This window comes from Falco punctatus (genome assembly GCF_963210335.1).
Source record: "Falco punctatus genome assembly, chromosome: Z".
Lineage (NCBI taxonomy): Eukaryota > Metazoa > Chordata > Aves > Falconiformes > Falconidae > Falco > Falco punctatus.
In genome coordinates, this window is record NC_137586.1 from 74,543,806 (window position 1) to 74,562,664 (window position 18,859).

Sequence of the window (18,859 nt, forward strand, 5' to 3'; positions counted from 1 at the left end):
CTCACTGAATAAGGACAGTGAGCATGGTAGCCAGATAAAAACAGATTAAGAGACTTCTGCTGGCCAGCTTCTGGTTACCGGTCAGGGAACCTGCTGATCCATCGCTCTCCCTCAGTTGATCATTACTACCTTTCTTCTGCCTTCTCCAGTCTCTTAATACCAAGGGCACCAGGACCTTTATTTCATGTAAGGCCTTCCTATACTTTCTGTTCCCAAATGGATGCGTTTCTTTATCCCTTATGTTCTCCTCCCTTTGACTCAGGTCCTTCCATTCTTCCATCATTTCTAGGGTCTGCTGCCACCATTATTTCCTTTCTGCCCCACTGGTGGACAAGTGATCAGAATGCAGGGTGTTGAAGATTTAAACCCTAAATCCAGGCTGAACTCAGCTGAGATGAATGCATGATATTCTGCAAAATGTTACGAATTTGTTGATGTTTGTAGTAAGTTCTGTAGATGTATGGAGCTCCCTTCTCTTGGCTTCTGGTTTCCTGGTTTTTATTAGCATCAGCAAAATTCATGCTTCAGTGTCTAGACTATTCCCTGGATTTGCTCTGATGTTGCATTCAAAAATTACCTAGCAATCTTCAAGCTGACTGATGCTGATATACTGAGGACAGTGAATGCTTCTATAACTTGAGCAGACCTGTGTCGCATGGCGTCAACATTAAAAGGCGAAGACTAAGGGAAAATGGAAGTGGAAGAGAACCCGGAGCACTTTTGAAAGGCACAGTCATGGACCTTATGTAGCAACAGAAACAAGCTAGAAGTGGTTTAAGGCACTTTGTAGCTGAGTGACTACCAACAGCAGAGATAAAATGACCCATCCAAGTATATTAATATGCACAACAGGTACTGCTTGCACTTGATGGTACTAAACCTCCTTAATCATATAGCAGTAACACTTATTTCACTTGCTTAGATGTCACTACTGAAGTCCCAGAAAGCCAAGAAGTGCATTTAAAAGCACTACAATGTAGCTAGATAGTCCTTTTTATTTTCCTCATGCTTTTTAAGCCCTCAGAGGTCAGTCTTTTTTTAAGCTCTTCTCTGCAACCAGAAAAAGCTAGAAACTTTTCTTTAATTATTTTCAAAGCAAACTGAAATTCTTCTGTGCTCCTTCAACTGCATGAACTGAGTTTCAGAGAAATGCCAACTATTCCAACACACAGAACAGAACCAAAAAAACTGGAAGTACGGAGAGGATAGAACCACTTACACACAAGCAACTACCATCCAGCCATGCCGGGCACCCACTGCCATTTCTTCTGTTTACTTTGTAGGAAATGTAGGTGCTTTGCTAGGACCTTGAGAAGAGGACTGGCAGTACCTGACCTGATCTACGCAATCAGAGCCATTTTCGGCTACCACATAATGTTAAGCCTAAATCAGCTCCTCCTAAGATGTTTCGGGATTTACTTGTTACCAAGATATAGTACTGGTCTGAAAACGCCACTTCAGTTGTAAGACAAGATGATTATTTTTTTACTGTGTTGGGCTATTTATTTGCCTGGTAACGCAGGTTTTTTTAAGGGCTGGAGTGTTATGTTAGATAACACTCTCATGAGCCTCCTTCCTGAAAAATGCCAGGAAATTTTATCAGCTCTGTAGTCTGAAGAGAACAAGCCATGAGTTAATTCATCTGAATCACTGAGGACATGAGAATGGTTTTGGTTAGGTATGCAGATTTACTTGATGTCAGTGCTGGAGTTAATAGGTGGTAGCTGGAATCTGGTAACCATCAGCTCAAAGCAGATTATTTGCATGTAATCAAAACTTGTTATTTTTTCCCAAATCTTGCCTTTACCACATCACCTAATAAAGTAATAAAATCTAGAGATGCTAGAACAGATAAATAGCTGTACATATAAAGGATGAACACCACCCAGTCAAGCAAATACACCCCAATGATATTAAAGGACTGCATCTACCTTTACCGACAAGATCTTTTCAGTTTTATCTGATCTTAAATTCAAGATGATTTAGTGCAAACATACAGCATCCAACAGTTCAGCAAAATTCAGAATGCCAAATCTGCCAGAGCAACTGCAGAATTCTAATGATCTACAGTCTTTATTTGCTTCTGGTAAGGCTTATGAGGTCCTTCAGTCACACACCTGGAAAGGCTGTGCCTGTGGTTTAGGGAATTTATGTTCCTGCAGTTCCTCCTTAGTTCCTAAGGGCTGAGCACAGATTACAGCTTTTTAAATGAAAGTATTCATTAAATCAAATTACTAGTAATACCGCACTGCCTGAATGTGCCCCTAATTAGTGTTACAACAGTTTTGCTATTTACCAAGAGACTAGAGGTGGCCCTGTCTTTTCACACGTACCTGTGCTAACTACAAAGCCCCTAGCAGTAAAGTTTCAGCAAACCTTCTCCACTTTTGATATCACTATAAATAGTACCTTCAAACTACTGTCACTTTATTTTTGTACATCCAGCCCTGCACCCATTCAAACCAAGGAGAGTTTTGCCGTTGACTTCAGCAGGAGCAGGCTATAAGCCTGAATGTTGACCACAGCTCTCATACAAATCAAAGGTGAGCTGTACAGTCTTCCAAGTACGAAATGCTGCTAAATGGTGATTTTGGCTGGACCACAGGCTTACCTAAGAGTAGGCATGAAATACTGTAGCCTTCATTCAGAAAGGTCAATGGTATACTCTCATCAGCTGTTTAATTAATATGATTTCATAAATATTAACGTACAACAGTGCCTGCACAGGCAAAAGGTAATGTGAAATTTATCACTGGCTTGACTGAATTAGCTCATTGCAATAGAGAAATGCAAGTAACTTACAAAACCAAATATTTATATTAAACTGTATTTGTCTGTTTTCAACAGGTACAAGGCAGAATTGTAAGCCAGGAGGTATGGACAGCTTCCACATCATTGCCATACTTGAAGTTTCAAAGTATCCTAGCACTACTCAGAGAAAGCCCTGTGGAATTTACACTTTCTAAGCACAGCTATATGTAATACTTCCCAGCCTGATGCTGGACAATTGGCCATGCACACGTGTAATGAACGCATGCTATCTGGACAGCAGGCTATGACTTCATAGCCTGGCATAGCCATAGCAGGCATGACTTCATCCATATGGGGGTGCAGTATCACTTATTAGGGGAAAGCCATCTCTGCCAGTTTTTGAGCAAGCAATGAAAGAAAGAAAGCTGAAGGCACCACTTACTTCAATGAAGTAGCCATCTCCCTGATGGATTTCAATTAGAACAGTAATATAAATTTTCCTGTTTGAGCTAGTATCACAACCACAAGACTGTACTACAAGGACAGTAAAGGCATTTAATCTTTTAAATTTTTGACAGAAAGTAGGCACCTGACTTCATTTGACGTGAGAGTTCCCCAGGCACCTTATTTAATTTTTGGCTTAGGCAACACCCTGAACTGAAGCCCAGAGACTGAACTACAGCCAATCCTGGCATTCTGCTTTCTGACACCTTAATGCGTTTGGATCCAAACATCCAAAATTTATTATCATTGCTCTAGTACTTGAACAGCTCTGCACTGCATACTATTCAATGAAGAATGCCAGCCTTCAGGGATCCGCTGGACACATTGCCAAATTTTCTTTTCATCTACAGCTTCTGGTAATATACTGGGTGTCTCAGATACGCTGCAACGCATGACTGCAGAGCTTCTACATTAAAATAGAACCAGGCCAAAAAAGCACCTTATGGACTTGGTGAGTATTATTTTTCAGCAATGCTTGATTAAGAGACCATGGGGAAAAAGAAGGGAGAAGCTTTTGCAAAAACACAGTGTTAAGAGACTTGCTAATTGTGAATGTCAGTACCACATATATTGCAGATTTGTATGTATCCAGAAGTGAGCTTTTATAATGTAGCACAGATTAGTTAAAAAACTAAAATCTTTGCAGAAGGAAATCCCACAACCATTCCAGAAAGGTCATTCTGGGGGCAGGGAAGGGGGAGCGGAATTTGCACAAATACCAGCACTTTGGAAATCCTGGTGCCACCCTTTTGACAGCATGAAATCCTACCTCCATCCCAAAGAAGATTACATAATGACTGATAAATGATCTATACAATCTGTATAGTTTCCATCCTTTAAGATAAAAGGTTTAGAAAAGGAATAGTCAAAATGGACTTAGCAACAACAAATGCAAGCTATCCTTGCACAGAAAAACATCTGTGTAGGCAGACCTTGATCATTCCATTTCCAAGTATGCACTTTATATAGAGACTGATAAAAGAAATCATTCTTCAAAATCATAAAAAGCTAGTGAGACACAAGTCTTGCAAGCTGTGAAAACAAAATAATAAGATCAGCATATTAATTTTAATTTGCCTTATTTGGGGGGAAGGGGTGGCAGAAAAAGGCAGATGAGGGGGTAGTATTTAAAAGCTGTATTTATCAGTATTTCTTTGCAATTTTTGAAGTTAGAAACCTATTTTCAAAAGTTAAAGGTATTTCTGGCATTTGGCATTTCTTGAAAGAAAAAACCTAGCAAATATTTCAAGAGTTGTGATAAAATCCGGAGAGCTTTGGAAATGTAATTGGTATTTTTGAATTGTAATGTAACTCTTTCATATTAAATGCTGTCAGAAGCTCGTAGACTGCTTTCACAGAAAAGAATACTGCAATGTATTGTGAGAAATAATGACAGGCCAAGTTGATTTAAATTTACACTTTTCAGATGTCAGTCTTGCCCATAGCTGTTCTGCTACAGTTAATTGTACTTTCATGAGTCCTCAAGGCTAACAGTCTTGAAGAAAATCCAATTTAGAAGACAACTAACAGATATTAAGCAACTAGAAGGACTTAGAATCAGAAGATCTGGATTTTGTTCTCCTATCTGCTGCTGACTTGCTGCATGACCTTGAATAAAATACTTAAGTTCTCCAGGCTGCAACGCCACCTTAACATCCATTTCCTAAAACTCCTACGAGGTTTACTTCTTCTCACTTGTTCCCTCAAGTAACAGCAACAGGGAAACACACAATGAAGGAATAAACACTGCACATCCCTACAGGTCCTTCATTTTCTATGTAGGTAGCTTTGACGCTGCCTCCCCTTTACAACACACTCTTAAGATTACAAATCATGCTTTTTTAAAAATATTATGAAAATAAATGTTTCTTACCCTCAGCCCCTGTTCCATGGACAAGCAGAGGACTTGCCAGGGTGCTGTGTACCTGAACATGTTTGGCCCCTTCTGCAGACAGTCTAAACAGCAAAAGGCACACAACTCTCTCAGGTCTCCTGGTTGCTTTTCATCTGAGGGATGCTTAAATCAGAGAAATCCTTTAGTTGTACTCTTCAAGGGCCCCCCAAGCAGACTCTAAGACAGAGTTACAGCCATTCCACTGGCCCCCTGAGGAACTGAATAACTAATTCAATAAGAGGCTTTTTTTTCTTGGGAAGAGCTTAGCTCAAACTCAATTAGCATAAATAGCATGATAGCCTTTGAACCTCCCACTTCTCAGAGGAGCCGATGGTGGACAGCACATCATGGCAGGGTCGCTTCCTCCCCTGCAAATCTAGAGTTTGTGTTTCCACTGCTGTCATTCAACTCTGCTTCAGAAGTCCAGAAGCAGCTATCAGAGACCATGTGTAGCTTACATTTTTTTATTTCTGCTGTTATGTTGTAGCCTGGCTCAAAGGAAATCCCTTTTCCTCCTGTCAGGAGGGATTCCCTTTCCTCCTGTCAGGCATCCTGATCTCTACGTGGCAACTGGCATGATTTTGTTAAATAAATTCACACCGGAGCTGCTACTCTTATGTTAAAACCATGATATATAGAGTATAAAAAGTTACCACCCTAAATGAGTCTGAAAGGTTTTCTCCCGAATACTCTGAAGTGAGCTGTTTGCAACACTGGAAATATGGTATGCTGCTGCCTTGCTTGTGGTTAAGTGTTCCTTAACAGATTGTCAGTTTTTCAGTCAAAGACCAAGATCTAGTCTCCAAGAGATTAAACTGATAAAAGAGTAAAGGTCAGTTATTTTCTACATTTATCTGATTTCAGCGATGAATTGAAATGGTACTTCTGTACCCTACTGCTGGTCAGAAAATGGTGGGATGCTGTGTCCACACCATGGTCACATCTGCTTTCCTTTTACGGCAGTTGTACTCACAAACCATCACCAATGTAAATCCAGCCACACAGATCGAGTAACTAACTTAACCTGGCTTCCCCTCCCTGCCCCTGCCTTTGGTAGAGGAAGAAGTAATTTTATGTTTATGTTGACTCAGATCTGACTCAGTGATCCTCAGCACCTTTCACCTCCAGTACCTCTGCTGCTGCAATCCCACCAAAATACATTACAGGGATGGAGGAAGAACTGCACAAGACTTGTCTCTACAGGTACTTCTAGCAGAGAACTGAGGTGGCTGTGCATAGTGCTGCTCCCCCATCAGTGTACTGAAAACACTCCTAATGCTGCTCTGCAAGTCCTACTGCAGCACGAGTACCAGCAGAAGCACTCCAACACACTCAGTGTTTGTTAAACAGATTCTCAAAGAAAATGTTTCTTTTCATATTTTGTCTTTCTTGACAGTGAAGTGATGGACAGCCACGCAAAAAACCCTAGACAACTAGTGAGGTAATGATTTCACCAAGTACTTGCCAAACACAGATCTGAGCTCTGGCTCAGCTCAGAAGTTTGTTACTATACCCTTGTTTTTGTACGTACACAACCAACACAGACATGGCACCAATTCAAAAAATGTAAACCTGCAGATCTGTTTAAAATTATTGAAATTATACACTACACACATCACTTAGCAGTGGCTTTAGCAATGTCTATACAACCTCAACTACACAGCACATAAATCCCTGGCTTGGCTCAGCTTACTGAGGTAGCTTTGCCTGACAACCAGTCATGGGAACAACTCAGTTTTCTTTCATGTTTCTCTGTATTTTGACCTCTTACATTGACACTTTTGAAGTAAATGTTGGAAGCAACAAATGACTTTGGTCATTTCTTTAGTAACCAAAAGTGATTTAAGCCAGAACAAACATAGGTACCATAGCTAATATTTCACCAATTACTATGTTTTTTTAACAACCAGACAAAGATCAAATTACAAATCCTGTTCCTCAGAAAGAATCTGGACATGACTCTAAAATGGATTACAGGAGGACTTAGGTTACAAACATGGAATAGATGAAGTGACTTCTGCTGAAGTAACATCAAGTTACTTTGGTATAGCCAAGGGTAAAAATGCAGATTCTGGTGAGAAATAACCATTCCACACATCCTTTGAACACTCCCATGGCCAGATATACAAACAACTGCCATGAAATGCAAACAAACCTGTCTACGTGCATCTTCACCTTGTAGCCTCTTCATATCTTCTTTTTTTTTTGTTAAAGATCATGTACCTTGCTCATTATCTACATGATGAAATCTGTATCACAGGATGTAATTCTGAAGGTAAATAAAAATATAGGTACAGAAAGGATCAACCTAAGTACTAAGATAAAATTCTGCAGACTTAACAGTGAACTAAGTCTGCCGAAACATCTGAAACCTAAGAGATCCCACGGAACATCCTAACGACAAAACATTTTGGCCCAATACAGAACATTAAACAAGCTTCTTAGAAAGAAGACCTCTGATCTTTGATTTTCCCAGTGAATGAACTAAGTGCTCTTGAATAGCTCAGAAACTGCTAGCAAAAAATACTGTGATATATCAGCCATATTTAGGATAGTTAATTAACTGGGAACGAGACATTAAAGACACTTCCACATCTTTTGTATTAGGAAATATTCATTGTGGTAAATGGTTAAAAAGACAAAATCTGAATTTTTATGACCTTGCACCCATAAAAATATAACCTGCTTATTTTCTACAGAAGTTAGCCTTCTTTTTCACCTCTCATTTTGGGCATTTCCCCCTCTCTTTTTAATTAAAAAAACAGGAATACTGAAACAGCTTTCCCTCATAGCCCATTTCAAATGAGAGATCACAGAGCCACTGATGTCAGGAAATTAACATAAACATTCCCATACCAAGATCAGAAAGTTAATGCAATTGTTGACTTGTCTTCAGGGAGACACTGTGAGCAAACAGATATATTAAATGGAAGCCAGAAAGATGTGACTGTGCCATCCAGGCAGGGTCTATTGAAACATGATACATGCCAATGAATGCTCACTGTGTTGAAAGCCCATCCTTCTTCCCCCTTACTAGAAATCATTAACACCAGGTGAGAGCTTTCCAGGACTCAGTCAGAAGTCAAAATACTAACCCTCAAAGCATTTCTCTCCAGTAGGTTGTTTTCAGAAGAGTTAATGTTGAAATCTTGGAAAGGCATAGGCAGGACTTACTGTACTGATGTAAAATGCAATTGGTCCTTGCAGAAGAATGCAAAGCACATACCAGTAAATATCACAGCCACATTTGTGGTCTGTGTTTCCCAAGCAAGGGTCATTCGACTTCCTGTGAGACTCCTGACAGCACATGATTTACCAGTGCTGCCTTTCTACACCTCCTTTTACTTCCCAATAAATACAAAGCCTTTGGCTAAGGTAAAGAACTTACTCAAGCTGCTGAAGCCATAAAAGTTGTTTGTCTTCCAGTGGTCCATGAGTAAAGAAGATGAGACACTGCATCAAAGAGATAAAACCTCTTGCTGTGAAAAATGAATGGGGCTAAAATACTAGACTGGAATTTATGAGATCAATTCCAGTCCCAGGCTCTGATGTCTTGGGAAAAATCACTTAATCTCACCATGCCTTTTATCAAAAAGGTGTTTACAGCATACTTTACACGTTATTTGCAAAAAGTATGTTTATGAGGACATTTGATAATCATTTATTTCCTTCTTAGAAGAATGCAGAAAAATATAATCTTTTCAGCATGTAAGATAAGTACCCACAGTATCTTTTTTTGTTGTTGTTTTTTTTTTACTTGGTATTCAAAGAAACCAAGGTTTTCAATTTTAATTTTACTCCCCATTAAAATGGCTCCCTCCATTTTTTTGGACTCTTAGTGCTCCACTGAAATGCCACATCTCATGCAGCAGAATGTATTGCAGATACAGTCCCAGGAGTGTGAGGAAGACCTCAGCCCCACTTCCTCTGCTTACCACTTCTGATATCTGACATTTGACACAAAAGATATTTGCAATTTCCTGGAATGCGTTTGGTTTTGACCATGCTGTATGCAATGTGCAAACCCAAAACTGGTGTGAGAATGCATCACTGTGCTCTGTCTTTCCCTTACAAAAGGTAGAAAACTGGATTCTTACCTGTTGTACAGAATGTAGCCTGGCTGGCATAGGACACTACTATATAGGAGCCAGAGGCTCTGTCAGTCCTGGAAATGAGCACTCAAAGACTTCAAGTAATTGCAAGGTTTGGCAACAGCAAAATATATGGTTTGATGATCTGAAATTTAGGCAAAAGTACTCAGGATTCTAATCCTGCCTAGTCTCAATCTGTAATTACTGAACTTTATGTGCAAAATATTGCAATAACAAGAACTGCAGGACTGAATAAGAAAGCCTGAGAATTCAGCCTGGTGAGGTCCTCTAGTACAAACACTAGAAGACAGCTACTTCTAGTATTTGTAGCTTATTTATTATTATTTTTACTACTTTTATTATGGTTCTGCTGTACTGCTCCTCCCTCCCTAGGGGAATAGTCCTCCTACAGGAACTAGACTTGGTTTTCCATTCCTACCTCCTGGATGGAAACAAGCGAGCTAGAAATTTTAAAATGGCCAGTCTCTAAATCTCTTGATTTAAATTTATCACTTTGTTCATCTTACCTCTTCTCTTCTGTTGCACATAATTTTATTATCCCCATTTTATAGATGACACAATAGATCACATTTGGAGTTATCTCTACCACCAGAAAATTTATGCAAGATCTCAGACAGTACACCAAAGATATGCAATGTCAGCAATATGAGGAGCCTCTCTTTTCCAATCACGTATCCCAAAGGCCAAACTTATTTCCATACTTATATGGAAAAGCTTGGAAAAAACAGCAGAGTTTTATCTGGGGCCTGGATGGGAAGCCTTGGAGCATGCAAATCTGGAAAACATCCTCTTACTTCATGCAAGAAAGTCAAGTTATCATGCACATGAGCTGATGATTGCATGCTAAGCCCAAAACATTGGTCTTTTTTCTTACTTGTTTTGGTCAGTCTAGTAAAAGATATTGCTTCCTTCTACAAAACCTGTCACCCTTGTTGCCTGGTAAACCTCTGTGGATGCAACACTGCTATTATTATTAAATGTCTATCCTAACAAAAAAGTGCCATCTCTGGGAGAACACAGTGTGTAGTGATACATCAGCTGATGCTTGGTGCTCCAAGAAGTAATACTGTAAGGAGTATTTCAAGAGACAAGAAGTTGCTCAGTACCAAATAATTTCCTCAATACTTAGAAAAGCTTATCCCATCAGGAGAAAAAGACTTTATTCTGAAAAAGAAAGGTGGTGGTAGGGGAAAAGGCTAACTAGGTGACTATGGACAGGACTAACATTATCTGGAAAGAATAATTCACTTAAATGGCAGATACATGAGGAGCACAATTTTCTACCTTCTGTTTGAAAGGAAAAACAGTAAGAAAGGGTGTAAGAAAAAGGCAGTCCAAATGCTCTGCAACACAGCTTTACATAAGTGTGGCTCTTAACTACATTTTTCACCAGGAATGCATGAAATCATGAAGACTAAGATGTTATCACGCACTGGATGCAAAACTTCCCTTGAATACATCAGTGTACTGCATACAACTAGTGATGATGCAGCAGCATGAATTATTTTCACATCATACAGAAAATGACTTGGCTTGGTAGAAGATCTGTAAAAGATTACTAGCATGTTTCAAACAAATCCTGCCACCAAAAATGCAGGAAGACATTTTGGAAGCCACAGACTAGCTCTGGGATCTCAGCAACCCATGCTTTCAAGGCATGGCTCAAAACACATGGAACTAAATGGGTATCTAAATGTAGAGTGCAATGAGCTTTGGACTGTGTTCATTCACTGGTACTCACATGGCTCTCCCTAAGCAGGAAATCCTGAATTCTCACTCATATTCTTTTCAAATCAGATCCAACTGCTGCTTGGCCACCTTTTAACCTCTGAAAGACCAGAAGTCAAACACTTTTACAAGTGGGAAAGATGACAAAAATCCTGAAACAATTAGTAGAGGAAACTCTTAAATTCTTCACTGTAACCAGGAATTTATATCTATCTATCTATCTATCTATCTACATATATCTTCCTAACTCAGCATCTCTGAGACACCCAATATAAAAAGAAAAAGAGGAACACATACACATCAGAAGGTAGTGTGCAATGGATGTAAACTGGCTGTCCTGGAAGATACTGAGTGACTGCCTAAGAATTCTCCTTCACCGGTTTTCTAGGGTGTCCTTCTGTAGGTAATATGTCAAACTTGTCCCCGGGCTGTCTACATTAGAGATTATGCACTAATCATGAAAGTGCAACCTCTTGTGGTTTGGCAGAAAATATCACAAGCACTTACATAACTGCAGTCAGGATCATGTGTAGCATCACCATGGAAAAACAGCCTTTTCATTAGCCCAACAGCACTTACAATGGTGCTGGCACTGTGGTTTGATAACTGACGCAAGAGCAAGTGGCCACAGTCACACAGCAGTGCAAGCCAGTCCTAAAAGAGTTGCTGTAATCCCTGCTCACCTCCTCCTTAACCATTCTGGTTTTGGTTGTCTTGACTGGTGATATGGCTGAAAAGTATTCTCAGTAAAAAGGAAAAAAAAGGTGATTCATGTCTGGCTGAATTCAGCTTCCAACTGAACAAACACAAACATCACCCAGCATAAATTGGCACTGCAGTTTTCTAAGCACCATGTTTACCTTGGGTGGTCAGTTACCAAACCACTGCTAGACATCTCCCTCCCAATCCCATGAAACTTGTTCAGCTCATAGTTTGAAATACTGTTTGTGTACACTTCAAATCCATGAACATGTTGTCCATTTGAGGTATCTCAGGCTCCACTGCAAAAGTGCTGCAGGGACTTTAATGAAGCCATGTTGTGAATAGATTGATACAAGGAGCAAACAAGATCTCCTGAGTCATCCAGTCCCATCATCTGTTACAGCAGGAAAGCATGTCAGCCTATCCTCTTCATGAACTTAAGTCAAGCTCTGTCTTTAAAACAGCTAAGAAAATTTGTCACCACTGTTGCCATGGGAGTGTTGCTCTAACACCTAGGGGCTGGCTTCTAGTTTCTAGTCTATGTCTACTAACGGCTAGGTCATCGCTGTTTGTTCTTTTTCCAGTACAGACCATTTGGTGTAGTAACCTACTGCCCTTAATGCTTCCTTCCCTGATGCATATATAAACTTCTGATATATCCTGGTCTGCATTTTCCTAGACTAAACAAGTAAAGCTCCTTTAATCTCAAATTGCATGTCAGGCTTTCATCTCCTTGCTGTCTATGCAGACTCCCACACTTGCATCCACTGCAATGTCAAGTCGTGTTTTTTGAGCATGAGTGGCTAGAAATGCATACGGTGTTCCAGGTATGGTCTTCTCAGCAGTGTCTACAACACTGTTCATGTGTCCCCCACCCCTTTTGGAAATGGCCTGATTGGTAAGTAATCATTGCTGGAGAGGGGAGAAATCCTCTTTGTATTGCCACATAAGCAAAGACAGCCCTCCAAAGACTCCCTGGGTACATAAGGGAAGTATTTATACAAAAAGTGTAACAACAAAAAGAGTGCATGACACAGGAGCTGCTGGCAGTCAGATGATAGTGCAGGAGATGCTCACAGTTGTGCTACTCTCATCTGACAGGATTACACCAAGTAAAATATGACAAAACCTGCAAGCAGATGGGCACTTCAAATACTGATGTTTTCTCCAAAACTGGTAGCAGCAGCAACAGCTGTGCTGGAGAGGCAATGAGCTAGCACACAAAGAAGCCCAGAAAATGTGTCATCCTTCCTGAACCAGCTTATACCTGCTCCTCTCAGACGAGCTGACACAATTTCTTACCCTCTATTTGTCTTCCAAGCTCAACCGACACTGAGCTAATGAGTGAATGATTAAGCACCAGCCCATGCTACTCTATGCCCTGGATACGATTACCAAAGTTACAGTGCCAGGCTAAACACTTGCAGCTCATTTCCTTTGCATGAAATGGCATCAGAAGAGAAAAATGAAACTGAGGATGCTCACACAACCGGTTTGTTTACACAGGAGAAAGTTTCAACAACCTAGTGGGGAACGCAGGGAGAAAATCCCTTTTCCCTTCACACTGCACTCTTTCTAACACTTTGTGTCGGAGCAGTCTGTAGCACCACAGCCACAAAATCAATCACCTCTCAGACAACCAGGCACTGTTCTGCCAAGTTTTATTGCAGAGTAAATGCAGATCCAAGCCTCCCTGGATCCAGCACCACACCCCACCCTGCTACCAGCAGCACCCCTGCCACTCCTGCCCCGCTACTAGCCCCAGCCATCCTGGCACTCCACTCCCCGCTGTGCTCCAGCCCCTCTGCCACCACCTCCTCTGCATGGCCGAGCACAGCGTGGGCACTGCTGGCACAGCATCATGCGTGGGTGAGCAGCACTGACGCTGTCTGCAGGCATTCAAAGGCTGTTTGCCATGTTGATTTCAGGGCTGTGAAGCAGAGAAATCCACACTGGCCTTCTGAAGGTTTAAGAGAAGTTATTCATGGATGGTGACACGGGTCTCGGTGCTTGCAGAACAATGCATGTTGTCATGCTTTTTGCTGGGGCTGCGAAGCTGGGTATGAGGAAAACTTCGTATGCTCGCTCAGTCTCCCCCTCCCTCCTACAGTTCCTCGTAAAACCAACATCTGGGTCTCACGTGCATTTATTTTTTCACTATAAGAGCTCCAGGAATGGAAAGATGGAAAAGGGAAAGATGCAGTCCCAACTGGAAGGTCTTAAGCAGCCCCGGCCACATTAAGTCATTCCTGTTCACTGGTTGTGTGAAGATCACCAGCTGTATGGTATGGTGTATTACGGCTTCTGTGTTACATTTTCTCTTTTTTCCTAGGGGATAGGAATAACACCACACATATTTGTGCCAAATAAAGTGTTAGATCACACAACTCATTGGAGAAAATGCTGGCAGTGTGAAACATGAGCCTGAAACTAATCTGCTTTTCCCTGGAGCAGGTAGATTTTGCATCCATATGCAAAAAGTACAATAAAAAGTAAATAAATCTCTAAACATAATTTGGGTAAATATGGGGAGCGGGGACCAGCTCCACTCAATCCAGAATCTTAGAAACGTACAGTGTGTTAGCCTCATCCCTCCTAATTCCTTCATGCCTTCTACCCACCTTGTTTCAATCTTTCATTTTATTGCAAAACTGTGTATTTTGTTGCCTAGATCCTGTCCTTCCTGCAGTAAGCTGCTATAGCTAATGGCCTGTGCCCTACTCAGGTCTTTGGAAGAGAATTTCTGACTCCAAAGGATGTATTCAGGTGCTGTATCTTCAGATATCCTCAGGTGCTGCAGAACCACTGGTGGGTAAGGAACAAGGGTCCATGAATTCACCCATAACAAGGCTGTGTGTAGAAATGTGTCTCAAGAAGAGATATGACAACACAATTGTCTTGGCAGGTTGGTTTTCACAGGGGTAAAAATCAGCTGGACAAACATCAATAAAAATCCAGCTGTGTCAATTTTTCCCACCATTTCAATTAATAACTGTTCCATTTATGGAACTCTGGCCAAACGTCTCTCCAGGTGTGTCAGGCATTTTATGTAGTTTTGATGAATGCTCAGCATTGCCCTACCCCACCCTCTTTACTTCTCAGTTTTCTATCAATACAGAAAGTCTCATCCTATTTTAAACCTCAACAGCTACAAGAGCCTCCCAACATGTGCAAAGCACTCAACTGCCTTAGGGCACACTCTTTTTCTCGTTCTCCAGTACAATGGTTCTTTTCTTCTGTGTTTTAGCCCAATCCTTTAAAAAGGGAGAAATTTTGTAACAGGATTTGTATAAATCCCCTCATTTTCTGCCCATTAATTAGTTATAATGAAGCACCATTTATATATAAGCTATGAAAAGTTAATGCACTGCCTCTTGAACCCCTAAAGAAATTCTGACACTGAAGGCTTTCTACTAAAAGACCATCTCTGACCATAATTGCGGACAATTGTTCATATACCTCCTGCTCCCATCCTCTGACTAAGGCTGTGAGACAGCAGCTGCTATTTAAGCACAGCATTTCCAACATGCAGCACAATCTGAGTTTTCTTTATGGCAACTGAAGGTTTCCCTTTATGGCATTAATTGAGCTTAATGAGTGTCTGCCCAGAGCAGATGGAGGCCATGTCAGAGGTTTCTCTTAATGCCAGATGTCGTTGCTGTAGGGCACAATTACAGAAACTAACCTTTGCAGGGGGAAAGAGGAGGCAAAAGGCTGTGTGGGAGCACACACCCAGTAACTTATAGATGTCTGTGTATACTCACACACAGACACAAACATGTATGTATCTATAGTGGTGCACAAAGAAATGTACTATGGCCATGTGGGCACATGGTGGGTCTCTGGTGTGGCAGTATGCACTTATTGTTACCAATAATTTCATGTTGCTTGCGCAAAATTTTACCTTGTCCCTGCCAGGATGGATAAAGGCCACTATTCCACAAGAGTGTCACTTAAGATACGGAGCATTTTCAAGGATGAAAGCACTCCAGGCATTAGCAACTGCCTGGAGACCCTGCAGTGGGACTAATTCCCTGACTAATGCCATGCCATGATGCCTTTGCAGCATTATTAGTTGCATGCTGCTTTTTTGCCCACACTGAGTTGCCGCAATGCATTACGACAAAATATTTGCTACCAGTATTTACCTGGTAGCCATATGGTTATTGCACCAGCTTCTCCATCTAGCTGGCTGGGTGTGCTGTATAGGTACTAGGAATGGCTAGTCATTACACAGCCACAAAGGCTGCTTTGCCTCCAGATACCGAGACCAGCTGTGCCTTCCACAGATGAGTGTTATGGCTGAAACACTGTCATTTGAGTACATGTGAAGAATGATGTTGATAGATTAGTCTGAAATCCCAGATTCAGTTCAAGAGGTTGCTTCTGTGCATGCAACAGTTTTGGGCTGAGGTAAGGTGTTGTTTGCAGGCCTTTTTTATCATTGCTTGCAGCTGCCATTCAGAGTTACGGGCATAACGTATAAAGATGAAGATCTGCTATATTGGAGCAATTCAGATAGACTGATCTTACCTTTCACAGACAACCACCAACATTCAGCAGGGATCTAAACTTCCCAGAACTGGGTGGTGCTGCTGTTAAGTGGAGAGATAGTCTTGTCCTTAGAAAACAGCTACATTTCACTTCAAGGTTATCTTCTGAAGTGCAACACTGAACAACTGCTACAAACCAATTCATGAAAGTCAAAATTCGTGCACCTAATCATTCAGCTAGCGGTATGCCCTCATTCAAAACCAAACACATGTATTTTAAAATCTGGTAGCTAATACAATAATCATAAAGCATGGCTGAAGTATAAGGTAAGTATGAGGTATATGTGATCTGGTTTTCAAGTGAAAGCTTACAAACAAGAAAAAGGTCAATTCACCGATTTCACTTCCTTCATCTTAAATGCAGCACTGCAATTTTGCAGTGGCCCACACATTCCTAGTTCAGACACTCCTGCCCTCATGCAGAGGCATGCTGTGTGCTCCTAATACTACTGCTGTTGGCAAGGAAAGCAAAACATAAACACTATCTCTCTACCCTGCATAGTTTGCAAACAAAAGCAAAGGACAGGTGAGAGGCAAAGATGCGTGGAAATGGATGCTTTCACTAACTGTAGCAGCTTTGGATGTAGGGAGACAAGGTGCTGGCTGCAAACAGCAGCCCACCTCTTGAAGAGTCAGAAGCAACATTTAAAAGGAAACCCTGACATTGCTTGATTAGTATTGTTTAAGAGTGCCTTGTTGAGCCAGAAAGGAAGCAGCCATTTGGTTTCTAAGGAGCACCACCAAAAAAATACCATCAAAACAAGATAGGCGTTTCAGCCTGAACAAGTTTCTCAGCATGTAACTCCACCTAGGAATTTCTTGTATGAAATCAGGCTCCTGTGCTTTCAGGTCCACTCACTGGGAAAGACCCAGCTTCAGGAGCTCCACTGCTGCATTACTTATTTAAATGGGCTTTGTGGAGGTATGCACGGGTTTGTATTTATTGTAAAGCCTGCACACCAGACTCTGACACTCAGATAGTGCCTGAGCCAGCCCTTGCAAGCTGAAACAGGGCAGAAAGCCTCTCCCTCGACAGAGATCATCTGAAGAATCCATCTCACAGCAACCCCCCACCCCCCCCCCGCCCCCCCACACCCCCCATGCTCCATGGGCACTGTTCCAGAGTGCTGGGTGGGAAGAAAGCATGGACAGCCCAGTGTTGAGGTGCAAGCGCACACAAAGGCTATCCTGAAAGCACAGCAACACTTTCACAACTTCTGCTGCCCACCCATTGTTATTCCCTGCCTCAGGGTCACAGGCTTCCCTCCCTGGTACCCCTACACTGCTTTCCAGCAAGGTATTCTTCATGAAGCACATCTTATTATGATGATGCACATGGCCTAGGAGGAATGCAAACTTTTTGTTCCTTACAAATCTCTGGTGGAAGCAGATCCATAGAAGTGAGCTGCAATGCATAGCACAAGTTAACAATGCCAGCCTGTGAACTAGACAGTGAGCAGCAAGGAACCACCTGCATCTTTACAGACAGTAAAATTACCTTACTGCTATCATCTTCCCTTTCTGAGATGCCGTTTCCCAGATTTTAATATTGCTCCAACATTTCTCCCCTAAATTAGGAAACAAGACCCTTCCTGAAAGACTGTTCAACCCCATTTTATGTACCCTAAAAGCCTCAGAGATTATGCTTGAACAGTTTTCATGTTTCTCTTTTCCATCTGTATTTACTCTTTAAACAGTTGTGACTTGGTTTTAATAGTGCTTTTACTCCTGCATCTTTTGTATTAAGTGTGGCAAAGGAAAGTCAAGGTCAGTCCAAGCTTCTTCATGCAGTTAATTGAAACACTTTTCTATTACAGTCAAGCAGTAAGGTGTCTCCCTTTAACTGGTGCTGGTGAGAAAAAGCCAGAAATGGAGGCACGTGAAACGCAGTCGCTCTAACTTCTCTTGGAGCACTTCTCCATGGCTGTCATTGAACCTAGCTTACTTCCTTATTTCTAGTAGATTAAGCATAGAAATCTTCCTGGGAAGGAAGGCTGCAAGAATGGCTCAAGAGCTTCCTCTTAGGTTTATACCTTACTACACAGAACAATTTCAAGGGTCTGGGATGCTGTGGATGTTCTGGTGACACCTTTCCCTGCATTCCTCTGGAGGTCCTGATTAATGGGTGGAGGCAGATGGAAGTATTACAGAAAGGTTAAGGTTTAATCTGAAGAATTTAGAAGTAGTCACGTATCCTAGGTTTGAACCGTTAGTGTTAAGGTACCTTGTTTGTTTGAAACTAATCTTTGTATACATGTAAGCAGTAAGTTGAGGTTCTATCAAAGAGGTAGCCCCGGATGATGAAGGAAAACTGGCCTGAGGCCAGCAATTCCAAGCCAAGAAAGAGACCAAGATCACCTGGTTTAAGACATATATGGGCACTACAAAGGAGAACTCTGGCCAACTGAATAGAGGAGTTGGTGGATTTGGAGACCCTCGAGACCACCAAAGACACCCTGCTCTGGACAACTGGGCATGTGTGAGGGCGAGGGCAAACATTAAAATTAGTTTTGGGTAATCTTGTGGATATGTATGTATTTTCTGGGAAATCTGTTCAATATATATACATGTACTGCATAAAAGGAGCTACCTGAAAGAAGGAAGCCAAGCACATT

The 18,859-nt window shown here is 41.4% G+C and overlaps 1 protein-coding gene across 5 annotated transcripts in view; it reads right to left on the reverse strand.

Annotated features, from left to right (window-relative positions):
• The window catches only part of PALM2AKAP2 (PALM2 and AKAP2 fusion), a 272,605-nt gene that overhangs the window by 52,114 nt on the left and 201,632 nt on the right, over positions 1-18,859 (reverse strand). Inside the window, exon 9 of one of the 5 annotated variants that reach the window (XM_080370982.1) lies at positions 5,129-5,272. The exons of the other annotated variants lie outside the window; for them this stretch is intronic. Within the exon in view, the coding sequence (XP_080227108.1) occupies positions 5,129-5,272 (144 nt within the window). The remainder of the gene's footprint in view (positions 1-5,128; positions 5,273-18,859) is intronic. 5 annotated transcript variants of the gene reach the window in all.